A 13,222-nucleotide genomic window follows, 5' to 3' on the forward strand; every position below is an offset into this window, starting at 1 on the left:
TGGATTTTGTACCCCTCAAACAACCCTTACCAATATTTATTATCAATTTATGTAAAAGAAGATAGATTTTAGGGTTAAATAAGTTTAATAAACTTACTACCGTTAAAAACATATAAACAAGAACAACGAATTACTTGTCAAAAAAAAAAAAAAAGAACAACGAATTAGGTTTTGGTAGGAAATCCACAGAAACATATAAATATACGCGCCAGCCCACTTCATTCACTCACTCTCATCACACACACTGCTATTCTTCTTCTCTCTACTTTTCTCAATTCTCTCTCTCTCATCGATCGACGCATTCTATTTCTTTCTCGCTGAAACCCTAAACCCTAATTTCAATTTTTCTTCAACATTATTTTCTTTATTCTTCTTCTTCGTTTTCTACTATTTTTGTTCAACATTAATTTTCTTTTTCTGTGTTTGTTTCTTTCTGTGCAGATTATGGAATCGCGACACCCTCTCCGTCGTAGAAACCAAGAGAATTTCGATAGGTTCATACCATGTAGATCGGCAATGGATTTCGGCTACGCAATCACCATGGTAACAATGAAGAACAGCGAGCGTAATAGAAAAGAGAATTCATCTGAGTATAGTGTACTCTACCGCCAAAAACTTGCTGAAGCCGCTGATCTTCCCTCGCGCATTCTCGCATTTCGCAACAAACCACTAAAACCTATACAATCTCCTTCCTCTCCTCAAGCCAAACCCTCAAAACCACCTAGACATATTCCTCAGGTATATATATTTAGTTTTTTAGTTTAATTTCTTTACACCAACACTAATGACTGTGCAACAAAGTTTTACACATGCATCCAATCCAATGTTTTTACTCACACTTCATTAAATGAATAAAAAACACGACTTATCCTGTTTTGTTAATTGACGTGGCAACATATCTTGAATGCATGTGTAAACTTTGTTACACTGTCAATGCCAACACCGCTAATAATTTGAGAAAATCATATAATTCAGTGTAATTAATTATATGTGTTGGTGTCGGACATGACACATGTCCAACACTGGGACACGGCTAATCTGAGGAGTGTCCGTGCTTCATAGTTAAAAGTTTAGTTTTAGCATGCAACTTGTTCATTAAAAGTTGAGTTTTTGTGAAAAATGACTGATTTTGCAAGTTCTTCATTAAAAGTGTAGTCTTTGCAAGTTTTCTTATGTGTTTGTGAAAATGATTGATTTTGCAGACTTCAGAGAGAAAATTGGATGTACCAGATATTTTAGACGATTTCTGTTTGAATTTATTAGACTGGGGTTGCCGCAATGTCCTTAGTATTGCCCTTGAAAATGATGTTTATCTTTGGAATGCTTCAAATAAATCCACTGCAGAACTTGTTAGTGTGGATGAGGAAGATGGTCCCGTCACAAGTGTTAGCTGGTGTCCTGATGGAAGTAGATTAGCCGTTGGTTTGGACAGTTCGCTTGTCCAAGTGTGGGATACCATTGCTAATAAACAGGTAAGTAACATTGTTTGATCTTTAGGTTATGTTTGTGTTCTTTATATTCATCATTCTGAACATGTGAATAATGCGTTTTTAGTTTCTATCATTATAAGAAGTGAGTGTACATCCCTGTTACATAATCAAGTTAATGATTCAACACCTAACAAATATTGCCCTTTAACCATTCCTTCTTTGTATTGTTTCAAACTTGAAATTGTTATCTAATATTCTCATGTTTGTGTGGTTTCATTTTGGTGTCTGCAGCTAACCACATTGAAGAGTGGACACAGAGCCGGAGTGAGTTCACTGGCTTGGAACAACAGTCATATTCTCACAACAGGAGGAATGAATGGTAAAATAGTAAATAACGACGTTAGAGTGAGATCTCACATCAATTCGTACAGGGGACATACTGATGAGGTTTGTGGCCTCAAGTGGTCGCTTGATGGAAAAAAATTGGCGAGTGGTGGAAGCGATAATGTTGTTCACATATGGGATAGGTCTGCGGTTTCTTCAAGTTCACGGACTACCCGTTGGCTTCATAAGTTTGAGGAACACACAGCTGCTGTCAAGGCGCTGGCTTGGTGTCCGTTTCAGAGTGATTTGTTAGCTTCTGGTGGAGGTGAAGGTGATCAATGTATTAAGCTGTGGAACATGTGCACGGGTGCACGCTTGGATTCTGTTGACACGGGATCAGAGGTATGCGCTTTGCTCTGGAACAAAAACGAGCGCGAGCTTCTTAGCTCACATGGTTTGACTAAGAACCAGCTTACCCTTTGGAAGTATCCTTCCATGGTGAAGATGGCTGAGCTTAACGGTCACACCTCGAGGGTGTTGTACATGACACAGAGTCCAGATGGGTGTACCGTGGCTACTGCAGCCGCGGATGAGAGACTGAGATTTTGGAATGTCTTTGGAACCCCAAAAGCAACACCAAAGACAAATCATGAGCCCTTTGCTAATTTCAACCGTATCCGTTGAAGATGATTGATGCAAAAGACCAAGATTTATTGTTCTGCTCCAGCCGAGAAAATTCAGTTCGTCTCTAGAACTGCCATCCTAAGCGAACTTGCAACCATCTTGTTGTTTGTGACTTTGTGTTAACCTAATTTTGCAAACAACTTGTTATTTCTCTAAGGTTAAACTTGCTCCTGACCTGACATTTTCTGCTTTTAAATGTAAAGTTTTTCTGCTTGGCGAGAAGTCGGATCAATCGAGATTGGTCCTGGTGGACACCTTTTAACCGGAAAATGGTTGGAGGAACCCATGGTGGCAGCATATGCTTGAGTCATACATCCATTTCAGTCTCATATCAATCTTTCTCTCTTTGGTTAAGAAGTGATATTCATCATGGTTGCTTTCAGCTCAAGAAAGGGACCCTTAATCTTAAGTTCAAAAGCCATAGTTGATGCAGCTTCATGGTATTGTGCTATTCATATTGTATCCTTGATGCTTCTAACCATATTATAGATCAACCACCTCTTGTCCGAACGACCATGTTGCAACGAAATCTATGTGGTATGTGATAATGTGAAGGTGAGATACTTAGCACAAATAGTGATAAGTGTGACGACCCTTTTATTGTTGAGAATAATCCTCATACACGACCCTGATGATGTCTTCCCTGGCCTTGTTATCAACCCTATCCATTGAAGATGAAGAGTTGTGTAACTGGTGCGAACCGAGTTGCAGTATATAAATGATAATCCCACCCTTTGGTTTACTTGGTAGTCCTACCCTTTTTGGTAGTCCTACCCTTTGGTTTTTTTGATAGTACTACCATACCCTTAGTTTTGTATTAGATAGAAATTGTTTAATTGTTTTTAATGGTCTCCCTATCCCCGTTCTAGTTTTTATAGGTACGCAAATGTATATAGACTTTTTTTATTTTTTTTTATGGGAAGATACATACGTTTATACACTAAGCAAATGTATACATACAAATGTTCATACACACATGACTTGGAATTAATGGATATAATTTGATTTTTTTATTTTTCACTTTTATTTTTTATCTTTCTGTTTTTTATGTTTTGGGAAAAGGCTCACATCTGCAAATTGGCTTGTTGTATAAGTAAAGTAAATGGATTTAATGAGCTTGAATTTGAAGTCTTTACATTTATCTGTATTTAGGTTAATTGTGATGCACAACCTTCAGGGTGTTCATTGTGTTCATGGTAATGTTCCTTTACGGTGTCTTTTTTTTGTGGGAATCACAATTAGCTTAAATGCAAGGAATTTCAGGGACCTCACTAGCAGTCCTGTGTTATGACTCTTATCATATTTTTGGGTAAAAGTTGCAACTTTTTTTCTAATTGAAAGTGGGATCATTTATCAAAGAACAAGCCAATGGCCTGTATTGTTTTTTTTTTCTTTCCACCTTTCGTATCATTTTCTTCTTCTTCTGTTGCATAGATCACATTGATTGACTGAATATTCTTTGTTGTATACATTACATTGATTGACTGAATATTCTTTTTCTGTTGGTTGTTGTACATTTATACCACTCTCCCTAACACAATAAGAAGAACACCCTTCTTAACAAAATATAAAAAGGTAGATTCAGTGAGCTCAAACATTGATTTTTCAAGCCATCGCTAGAGGAGCACTTGCCTCCAGCTCATCATCCTACAGCTGTCTCCAGCTCTTGTAACCTTGAGACCACGAAAGGTGTGATTTTGATCCCTTTTTGCTTTTCAATGCATGCATGGATGGTTGATATTTATCTGTATTCCGTTATATACATCTGTCATGGTAGTGGTGTTGGTTGTTGTGTTTTCAGCCTTTAGACGTTTGTTGTTTGTGTTCTGTTCACCAATGTAGTCAGGGTCGAGTTTTTATGTACTATCGGTAGGCTGGTGAAAGATCGTAAACTCTAGGGTCGTAACACGATTCGTAAGTAGGATCAGTATGCTATTGATAGAGTTGAGAGAAAACAGATTAAACCAAGGAAAAACAGAGGAAACCAGCCCACTACTTCTTTTGTTTGAAGAAAACAGAGAAAAACAGAGCAAAAACGAACTAGTGTTAAGTCGAAGCACGGTTGAGGTGCCGTGGCATGTAAGGTCATACGATCCTACGAACCGGCACTTAACCCTGACTACACTGCTGTTCAATATAGTTTTTTTTGAATAAGCTGCTGTTCACTATAGTAATTTGCTGTCTCTTATGTTTCAGCTCTTGTGCTAAATTCTTGATTCTGAGTAATAAACTTGTTGGCTTAGAAAATAAGTGAATAGATAGGATGAAGTTGGATTTATCTTTGAACAAATGTCTATTTCTATTATGGTATAATAAGCAGAGTGCAGTTTTTCCTGGATTCAGTAGCATTTTTTGAGACACTCATATCTACGTGCACCAACCATTGTTTTCAAGCATGTGGCTAGCTTGCTGAAACCATCAACTCCTTAGTATGTGAAGAAGGGGTCTAAAGTCTGTAATAGTAGTGGGTTTGACTAAATGTTAACTAAAAACCTAATGTTAGTGAATCTAAATCGTTTTAAATATTTCAATTACTTAACAATGTGAGCTATCAGTCTCATAATAAACTTGAATTTATAATAATTTGCTATGCTTTAAGCTTATACTTGTATTACTTTCGGCTTTTGTTTTGGCATGTTGCATGTATAAAGCTAATGTTTGAAATTTTGTTTAAGCCTTATATTAGTTATTTGAGTTAGTTTACCATTTTTCTTGGTTTTGTTAAAATGCAAGCTTTGTTATTTTTCCTTACGATTCTCTTTCAATGAAATTCATTTTACCTATAAAAAAACTATTTATATTTCACCCCCTCATAAAAATAAGCTAGCACTTGTCACATCGCAAGTAGATCCGTCCCGAGTCTTCCATCATTTTTCATGTTGTTGTTGATTCAACCTTGTAATCTCGTTTACATATCGTTGTTATGTGGTAAGAAAAAGGGCATATCCTCATGTCAGTATAACTTATAGAGCAGTTGTATTTCTAATTGTGTTTTTTTGTTTGTGTTTTCTGTCTATTGGAGTGAGTTGCACAATTGAACTTAACTTGATTAATGATTAAAGATATATATTATAACGCTTATATACCTGAGTAACGGTCATTAGTAGGGAATGACTGAAAATTACAAAATTGGTTATAACTATAACTTGTTGAACCAGCTCTTTAACTAACTGAAATATACTCCTTAAATTGATAGACACATCTAATCTACAACTTTGCCAACTCGCTACTAGATGGCATCCCCAATCTCAATGATCCTCACATACCACAACTTCTCAAGGTTGCTGCTGAATTTGCATCCAGTGCTTGTAAAGATATTACCAATCTGCGTTTTTTATCTTCTGAATGTCAAACTATATCTAATATTTTATTGAAAGACCATCACATATGCCGCCATTAAGATACAAATATATTCTACATTTGTTTAACTTGATCCCTCCTTTGTGTCTATATATAGTGTGTGTGTGTGTGTGTGAAAAATATATATCTTTTATTGCGATATTGTAAAATTTGTATTATATAAATTTGAAGAATGTTGTAAAAAGATGCAAGTTGGGGTGGACCGTCTCACTTTTGATTTTAAGAATGGTGTTCCTTACCGCAAATTATCGAAGAGGGGTCCTTCTAGCTGTTGAAAATGTATCGACGAGGGGTCCGGTTAGCTGTTGAAAATGTATCGAAGAGGGGTCCGGTTAGCTGTTGAAAATGAAAATGCAAAATGATGAAACCAAATAGCCATTTAAGTTTCTTGATTGAACTTCAAGTAACTTTTCATCGCTGTTTCCTATCACCATATTGTTATTCTTATTCCGATGTGTCATAAATTTTTTAGGACATAATATGCAGCTTAGTGTGAGTGGGATTGAACATCTCTACAACCTCAGAATCATGTATATGTGTGAGTGGGAGCAATATTTCATTCAGAGTCCCAAAATAACCTTCCTCTAATCTGGATCTCTTACCGGATTTGGATCCCATAAGAGATCCAAATATTCATCTGTGAGTAACTTTGGAAAGGCACCTCATGTTACAACGAGGATAAAGAAAATTGTCAGGTTTGATGATGATGACCTCTTCCATCTCTTTTCAGCAGCACCATACATACATATTATTCTAGTCAACATGTTATTGGAGGTAATGGATGTATTTTATTTTCTAAATATAAACAAATACTTTTTTGAGCTGGTTTGATGTGAATTGACTCTTAATTTTAACCTATGATCCCTTTTTGCAGGAGTAATCAAAATAGCACGGCATTATAGACTTTTTGATAAGCTCTTCTCTTGAACACTTTCTCCCTCTTATTGTCATTATGAATGAATAATGAGTTGTTTTATAAGTTAGTGCATGGAATTTGTTTGGTTCAGTCATGAAATTATAGGAAACGCCATTGTACATGTTAATAGCTTGGTGAAGTTACATAAGTTTTGGAGAATTAACTGTGAACCATGTTAGGATTTCTACAAAATCAGTCGATATGTCCGAGTGGTTTAAGGAGACAGACTTGAAATCTGTTGGGCTTCGCCCGCGCAGGTTCGAACCCTGCTGTCGACGTTTTTACAATATTCAAAATGGCCTAGCGGCAGAAACTTTTGTTTTAAAAAAAGTTAGGATTTCTACCGTACATGTAGAGCTGTCAAAACGGGCGGCCCGGCCCGACCGGGTAACGGGCTTTTTAGGGCCGGGCTAAAAAGCCCGGTTTAAATATGGGCCGGAATAATTGAGCCCGAGCCCGGCCCTATACGGGCTCCCGGGCTAACGGGCCAGCCCGAGCCCGCACGTATTTACTTTTTTTTTTTTTTTTTTTCATTTTTTGGTTCAACTAAAACCTTGAAGGACCATATGAAGTCTTCTGCAACTGATGGTAAAATGCAACAGTTTAATGCACTTAGAAGAGGAAGATGTTTAGTGCACTTAGAAGAGGAAGATGTTGAACCATGCAAGGTCGTTAGTGAGGAGGAGAGTGCTTGCAGTTGCCGCACAAAAATGTTGAAAGAAGTTGGTGGTGGAAAGAGTGAGGGGGTAAAAGACTGTATAGATAACAATGGATTGGAGAAAGCAGTTGACGTTGGTGGTGTAAATGAATGAAACACCAACCATGTACTCCAAGTCCAATTCTCTAAGTTCCAATTGGTAATATAATATTAAATGAAAATTAGTACAATAGAAAAGGCCTGCACGTGCCTTACAAATTTTAAAGTTCCAACATTGGTAATGTAAATATAATATAGTAGTAGTTTAAAAGAGGCATTGGTAGTAGAGTTGCGCAAATAATTATTTAGGATTTTGGATTTGCATCTTGGGTTTTGGTTATTGATTGAATTTAATTAGCAAAGCTAAGCAAATCTGTAGAAAGATTGTCTCCTTTTGTTTTTATTTTAAATTTGGCTAGGAATATGGAATTAAGTTACTTAAGGACTCAGTTCCCTATGTCTAATTAGTCAATTAGAGTTGAATCGAGAGTCATAAGTCAATGTAAATCAAGTAGTGGTAGTTGAATTAAAAAGAGAAGTTAGAAATGAAATTTGTTTTAACCATAAAAGAATTTGGTAGACAGGGGAATACTGAATTGAATTCAACACTTTTAAGTTTGAATTATATTCAGTCCAAATATATCTGATATCCACTTTTTACTGCAATTTTACTGAACTTCCATTGGTTTTACTGCCATCTTAAATTATTGATGACCTGGCACTAATTTACCTCAAATTACAAACTGGCCTCCTTAAGTGGGCCCCCTGCAAGTGGACAGTAGGATTGGACCCCTCGGGCTAGTCGGTTTTTGAGATGGATACCGAGTTTTAAAATAAAACACTCAAATTACAAGTGTTAAACAGTTGCTAGATACCATGTTCAGCATAAGAGATCTTGAAGCAGTAACGTCCAAGAAAGAATTTTCCTTATGCCAAAGGAAATACACCCTTGACTTGGCTAAAATATGCAGGGTTATTGGCTTCTAAACCATCTTCCCCTCCATGGATCCTAGTTTAAAAGTTCATTGTAAATATGGCCTACTGTCATTTGATTCTTCAGTATTCAGAATATTAATATGTAAACTCTGACATATGTTATTTGCAGATTAAGCCAATTCCACTCTTCATTTACTGACACACACCGCAAAGCTGCTTTACAGATTCTGCATTACTTGAAGAACAACCCAGGCAAAGGCATCTTCGTCTCTAATGCTTCCAATCCTCATTTCAAGGGGTTTTGTGACTGACTGGGGCTCTTTTCCATACAGTAGAAGGTGAACCACTGAATTCTGCTTTCTTAGTAGCTCTCTCATTTCATGGAAAAGCAAGAAGCAATTCATAGTTTCTCGTTCTTCCTCATAGGCATAATATAGAGAACTGGCTAATGCAACTTGAGGCTCAATGGTTGCTTTATCTTCTACATGATTTCAACAGAACATTCTACCAAAGTGCTTCTATACTGCTGTGACAGCATTTCAGCTTTGAACATAGCTGCAAATATGGTCTTTCACAAACACACAACACATAGAAATGGATTGCCATATAGTTCACGACAAGGTGTTATCCAGAATGTTACAACTCATGCCAACCGCTTCAAAAGACCAACCTGCATATTTATTAACAAAACCTCTGCACCTTTGGTATTTTCCACACTCTACTTTCCAAACTCAACATGGTTAATATACATTCCTGCTTGAGGGGGGGTGTTAAATATACTATTTAACCCATTTGACTTAGTCTTAGCTATCTCATATCTCATAATTAACTATATTTTATTTCAGTTTTAGTTGTTTTGTAATCTTCCCCTTTTTACCCTTGGTGATATAAAAGATTCAACAGAATGAAGAATATTCAATAATCTCATTGTCAATTGCATTTTCTCTGATCTTCCATGAATAAACATTTCTGCATTCATTCCACTTTGCACTTGAGTCAATGGTTTGATCTCCTTGTGTTGGCCTAAATGCACAGGGCTCTAGTTCTAATGGTTGTTTTTGACGTTCTTTTCTTCATTCTTTTATGTCTGTATTTGATTTTGCGGTGACAAAAAATAATTTTAAATAAATTAATTTTGGGTCATACTAACTTGTGCCCTTAACCATCCACAATGGTAAGGTCTTAACTATTTAAGACCCGGTACCTAATAGGTACCCCCATTGTGGAGAAATTTTTTGGGGGTCTTCTAAGACCCAGGGTCTCACTTAAGACCTCAATGCTTAAGTGGGTCCCACATTACTTTTGCTTAAAATAATCAATGTCATTGTACTATTGCTTTTCAATTGCAATTTACCTTGGTTTTTTAATGTTATTGGTGGGTCCTATTTAGACCTTTTGTTGGAGGATCTCCATTGTAGTGGTTGAGTACCTATTAGGTACTATTATTAAAAAATAATAAAAAAGTGATGTGTCAATGTGGGATCCATTTAAGACCTCAAAGTTGAGGGTCTCCATTGTGGATGGGCACAAGTTAAGAACTAAACAAGGAAATGAAAATTAAATTTTGTATTAAGAAGATAAATTTTAAAACTTTTTAAATGTTGAATGCACAATTTTCAATACTATACTTTTATAATTGGTTTTCTTAACATGTGCCCTAAGGGCACAAGTTAATTTTTCCCATTAATTTTATATAAGATTAGTACCTCAAATAGCGTTGTAATTTGGGTAAGGTTTGAAAATGATGTCGTCTTATTGGCAGCAGAATTCAAAATAACTACTTTGATGCTACTTTGCTCTTATCCAACCTCGTAATCACATCTTTTAGATTTTCTGATAGAATGAAAAGACATCTTAACCGTTTTCTTGCATTTGATGTGTTATTGTTAGAACAAAAGAACACGTTTTATGATTTATTTCTTTCTTTTTCAAATCAACATAATGTTACAATCACAATTTTCAACTCCCAGTCCCACACAAGAACCAAACATGTGTGAGGTAGCATACATGTGGTCCTCAACTAATTATTACCAAAAGCATGCATGTTATAATGATATTTCTTTTAATAGTGCAAAGGATTAAGCTCATCTAATGATGAAGCAGAGACATAGAGTTTTTATAAGATTCCTCTGGTTGCTTGAAACATAGTCTTCAGTCTTCACTGCAGACTTTGACACTTGGATGACGAAGCATGAATGTGTCCCCATGACAGATACAAGAAGCTTCCTTACTTTATTACTCCCTCCGTTTCAAAATGAGTGTCGCTTTAGCCAAAAAAATTTGTTTCAAAATGAGTGTCGCTTTACATTTCCAATACAACTTTAATTTTTTTCTTCCAACTTTACCCTCTCCAACTTTTCTCTCACACAATTTTCAATGCAACTTTAATTTTGTCTTTTTCTTATAAAGTAAGGGCAGTTTAGTAAAAGCGTTATATCCAATGATTATTTCATTCTATTTCTTAATCTGTGTGCCAAAGTCTAAAGCGACACTCATTTTGAAACGGAGGGAGTAAAATCGAAGAAACTCTTAAAATTTGAGTTAGGTCTAATTTAAACCTATCAAGTAGGTCTCAAACTCTCTGCAGTATAATTATCACGCGATTACACGAGGTAATCGACCTCGGACATTGATTTGAGATCAAACGGTTCATATTATACAGTTAGTAAATAACTATTAAATGATCTCGGCCATTGATTTGAAATCGGAAAGTCGAGATCTATATTTACATGCCAAGAAATCCAAATCCTACAAAAACGGTTTGTAAGGTGAGGACTACTCACTGATCACCACTCATAAACACATTTTCAGATAATCTTATTCAATGAAATACTTCTCAACAGAAGCATCATTATATAATTGACATGCAAAATATTTACTGCTCATCACCAAACAAATACACAATTTCTAAGTCTAATCAACAGTTACAAAACATATAATAAAATAAAAATTTAGTGGTTATTCTTCTTTCCATTCTTGCCTACATGATGCAACCATCCAATACCTTTCAAAGCTTTGGAGAATTTGACAAGGTTAGGCCTTCCCATTCCTAAATTCATCTTCCCTGTTGAGAATTTCAAAGCTTGTAAACAACATAACTTAGCTCCTACCTCCTCTTCCCCTAACTCATCATCACTAAACTCAACTTCACTTAATTTCTTCCCTTTCTTTGTGTTACTTTTCTTCACAACCTTGTTTGATTCTTTCTCATATGTCTCCCAAAGCATATCCATTCCTTCACTTCCATCACCATTGTTGTGTCTTTCCTCAAAAAGCTTGCAAGCCAATGTCCTTCTCCATTCTTTTTCCACTCTCATTGAACCAAAACTTCCAAGATTAGAACAAACTTCTTCATTATTCCCTATACCTTTTCCACCATACTCCCAATTGCTTTTTGGACTTCCAAAATCTTCATTTAGTCTTTGAGATTTCACTTTCACTTTATTTGCATACATGTCTCTATTACCCTTCACTTTGGATCCATTTTCAATGGACCATAGTGTTTCTTTGCTTTCTTCCACTTTATTGAATTTAGTATCCAATATAGGCTTGACTACTTCTTTTTCTTCCTTTTCACAAGACACATTTTCTAACTCTGCATATTCTTGAAACAAAGTTACTAAACTCTTCACATCTAACACTTTTTCTTCCTTAATGGATTCAACTACTTCCACTTTCTCAACTTTGTTTTCTTCATCCAAGTTCACTTTTTTCTCTTCATCCATTTGACAATAAACCTCTTTTTCTTCAACTGAAAACTCTTCATCTACTTCTTCAAACTCTTCCGAAAAATCTTCAACTGATATGATTTTGTCTCATGAACTTCAAAGATTGAAGCTTGGAACATAACCAAATATGCTTCCAACTCATTAAGCAAACCAATTTCCTCATCTTTATCATCAGCTTCAAACCATGCTAGAAAAGTTTGCAAAATAGAAAGAAAAAAACACCATTTGGACTCATAACTCTCAACACTACTAGTACTAGTACTTTTGCTACTACCCTTATGATGAACAAGGTTTGGAGTGAAAGTAAGAAAAGCAACAAGGAGAAGAAGAGTAGTGGTAATGAACAAAGGAGAAAGAAAAGATAGGAGTTTAAGGATATATGGAGAAAAGAAGAGAAAATAGGAAAAATATAAAGGGTGAGAAAATATGGAGAAACATAAATGGAACAAGACAGTGAAGAGGTTACTAGAGAACTCATTGTTCTTGTTGGAAGCATTTGAGAAAGATAACTCACTCATGTTTTTTGTTTTTCTCAAAAGCAAGAGAGAAATAGAAGAAATGGTTTGGTTTAGTAGAAAACTAGCACTATGAATGGATTTTGTGATGATTTTTGTCTTTGCTTTTGGAAAGAGAAGAAAGTGTGAGTGCGGCGTGAATATAGGGAAGAGATTGGTAAGAGAGTGTAATATTTATATATCATAATAAATAAGGAACAACACTTGTAATTGTATTGATTTGTGATGAAGAAAAAGCAGCTTTAGAAACTTTTCTTCTTTCTTTCTTGTCTATAACAACCAACAAACAACCATGTTACTATACCCACCACTTTTTTTGTTGTGCAATCACTACAATAACAGCTAGGAAGATTAATCACATATGAATGCCTTAACCCACATTAATATGAATGAAGTAAATGTCATAAATATAATAAAGGTTTTAATTTGTCAAAAAAAAATAATAATAGAGGTTTTAAAGTTTTTAGTTGAGACGTGGTATCACAATTTTTTGTTGGCCTCAAATCATTAACTTATTGTTGCTTCCGACGCTTCTCAATAAGTGTTCACGAGACAAACCTAGTTTGACAGTGTAGTCAGGAGACATGTTATATTGGGTTCATGAAGTGTTGGTCGTTAGTCTCACATCAAAA

The 13,222-nt window shown here is 35.6% G+C and overlaps 2 protein-coding genes, 1 non-coding gene and 1 pseudogene across 6 annotated transcripts; 3 read left to right on the forward strand and 1 right to left on the reverse strand.

Annotated features, from left to right (window-relative positions):
* The first annotated feature begins 228 nt into the window (after positions 1 to 228).
* LOC146906935 (cell division cycle 20.2, cofactor of APC complex-like) lies at positions 229 to 9,252 on the forward strand. 4 transcript variants are annotated; one of them, XR_015018116.1, is made up of 6 exons: positions 229 to 738; positions 1,203 to 1,472; positions 1,722 to 2,897; positions 4,014 to 6,572; positions 6,673 to 8,685; positions 8,774 to 9,252. XR_015018116.1 is itself a non-coding variant. In XM_085724463.1 (3 exons), the coding sequence occupies exons 1-3, from the start codon at positions 445 to 447 to the stop codon at positions 2,436 to 2,438; spliced, it is 1,281 nt and encodes a 426-aa protein (XP_085580589.1). In that variant the 5' UTR covers positions 229 to 444; the 3' UTR covers positions 2,439 to 3,451. The 4 variants fall into 4 exon arrangements, 1 of the variants encoding a protein (XP_085580589.1); XR_015018114.1 differs by having other exon boundaries at positions 3,986 to 6,572; positions 6,673 to 9,252; XR_015018113.1 differs by having other exon boundaries at positions 6,673 to 9,252.
* Positions 2,808 to 3,451, forward strand: LOC146906936 (uncharacterized; annotated as a pseudogene).
* TRNAS-UGA (transfer RNA serine (anticodon UGA)) lies at positions 6,910 to 6,992 on the forward strand. Its single transcript has one exon. It is a non-coding gene; the product is annotated as a tRNA-Ser (tRNA).
* Positions 9,253 to 11,138: 1,886 nt separating the features above from the next.
* LOC146906938 (acidic leucine-rich nuclear phosphoprotein 32 family B protein) lies at positions 11,139 to 12,819 on the reverse strand. The gene is given in 2 exon segments (XM_085726122.1): positions 11,139 to 12,150; positions 12,153 to 12,819. Coding segments are annotated over 2 exon segments (1,293 nt in total). The 5' UTR covers positions 12,594 to 12,819; the 3' UTR covers positions 11,139 to 11,298.
* Positions 12,820 to 13,222: the final 403 nt, after the last annotated feature.

The sequence above is a fragment of the Medicago sativa genome, chromosome 7 (genome assembly GCF_051527215.1).
Source record: "Medicago sativa cultivar Bolivia chromosome 7, Bolivia_mono, whole genome shotgun sequence".
Classification (NCBI taxonomy): Eukaryota; Viridiplantae; Streptophyta; class Magnoliopsida; order Fabales; family Fabaceae; genus Medicago; species Medicago sativa.

What these genes read in the sequence shown, in the direction of transcription:
- LOC146906935 (XM_085724463.1), top strand. Translation starts at nt 445, where the DNA reads ATGGAATCGCGACACCCTCTCCGTCGTAGAAACCAAGAGAATTTCGAT. An exon ending in CACCTAGACATATTCCTCAG is followed by an intron (nt 739 to 1,202) that starts GTATATATATTT and finishes TTGATTTTGCAG; the next exon opens with ACTTCAGAGAGAAAATTGGA. An exon ending in ATACCATTGCTAATAAACAG is followed by an intron (nt 1,473 to 1,721) that starts GTAAGTAACATT and finishes TGGTGTCTGCAG; the next exon opens with CTAACCACATTGAAGAGTGG.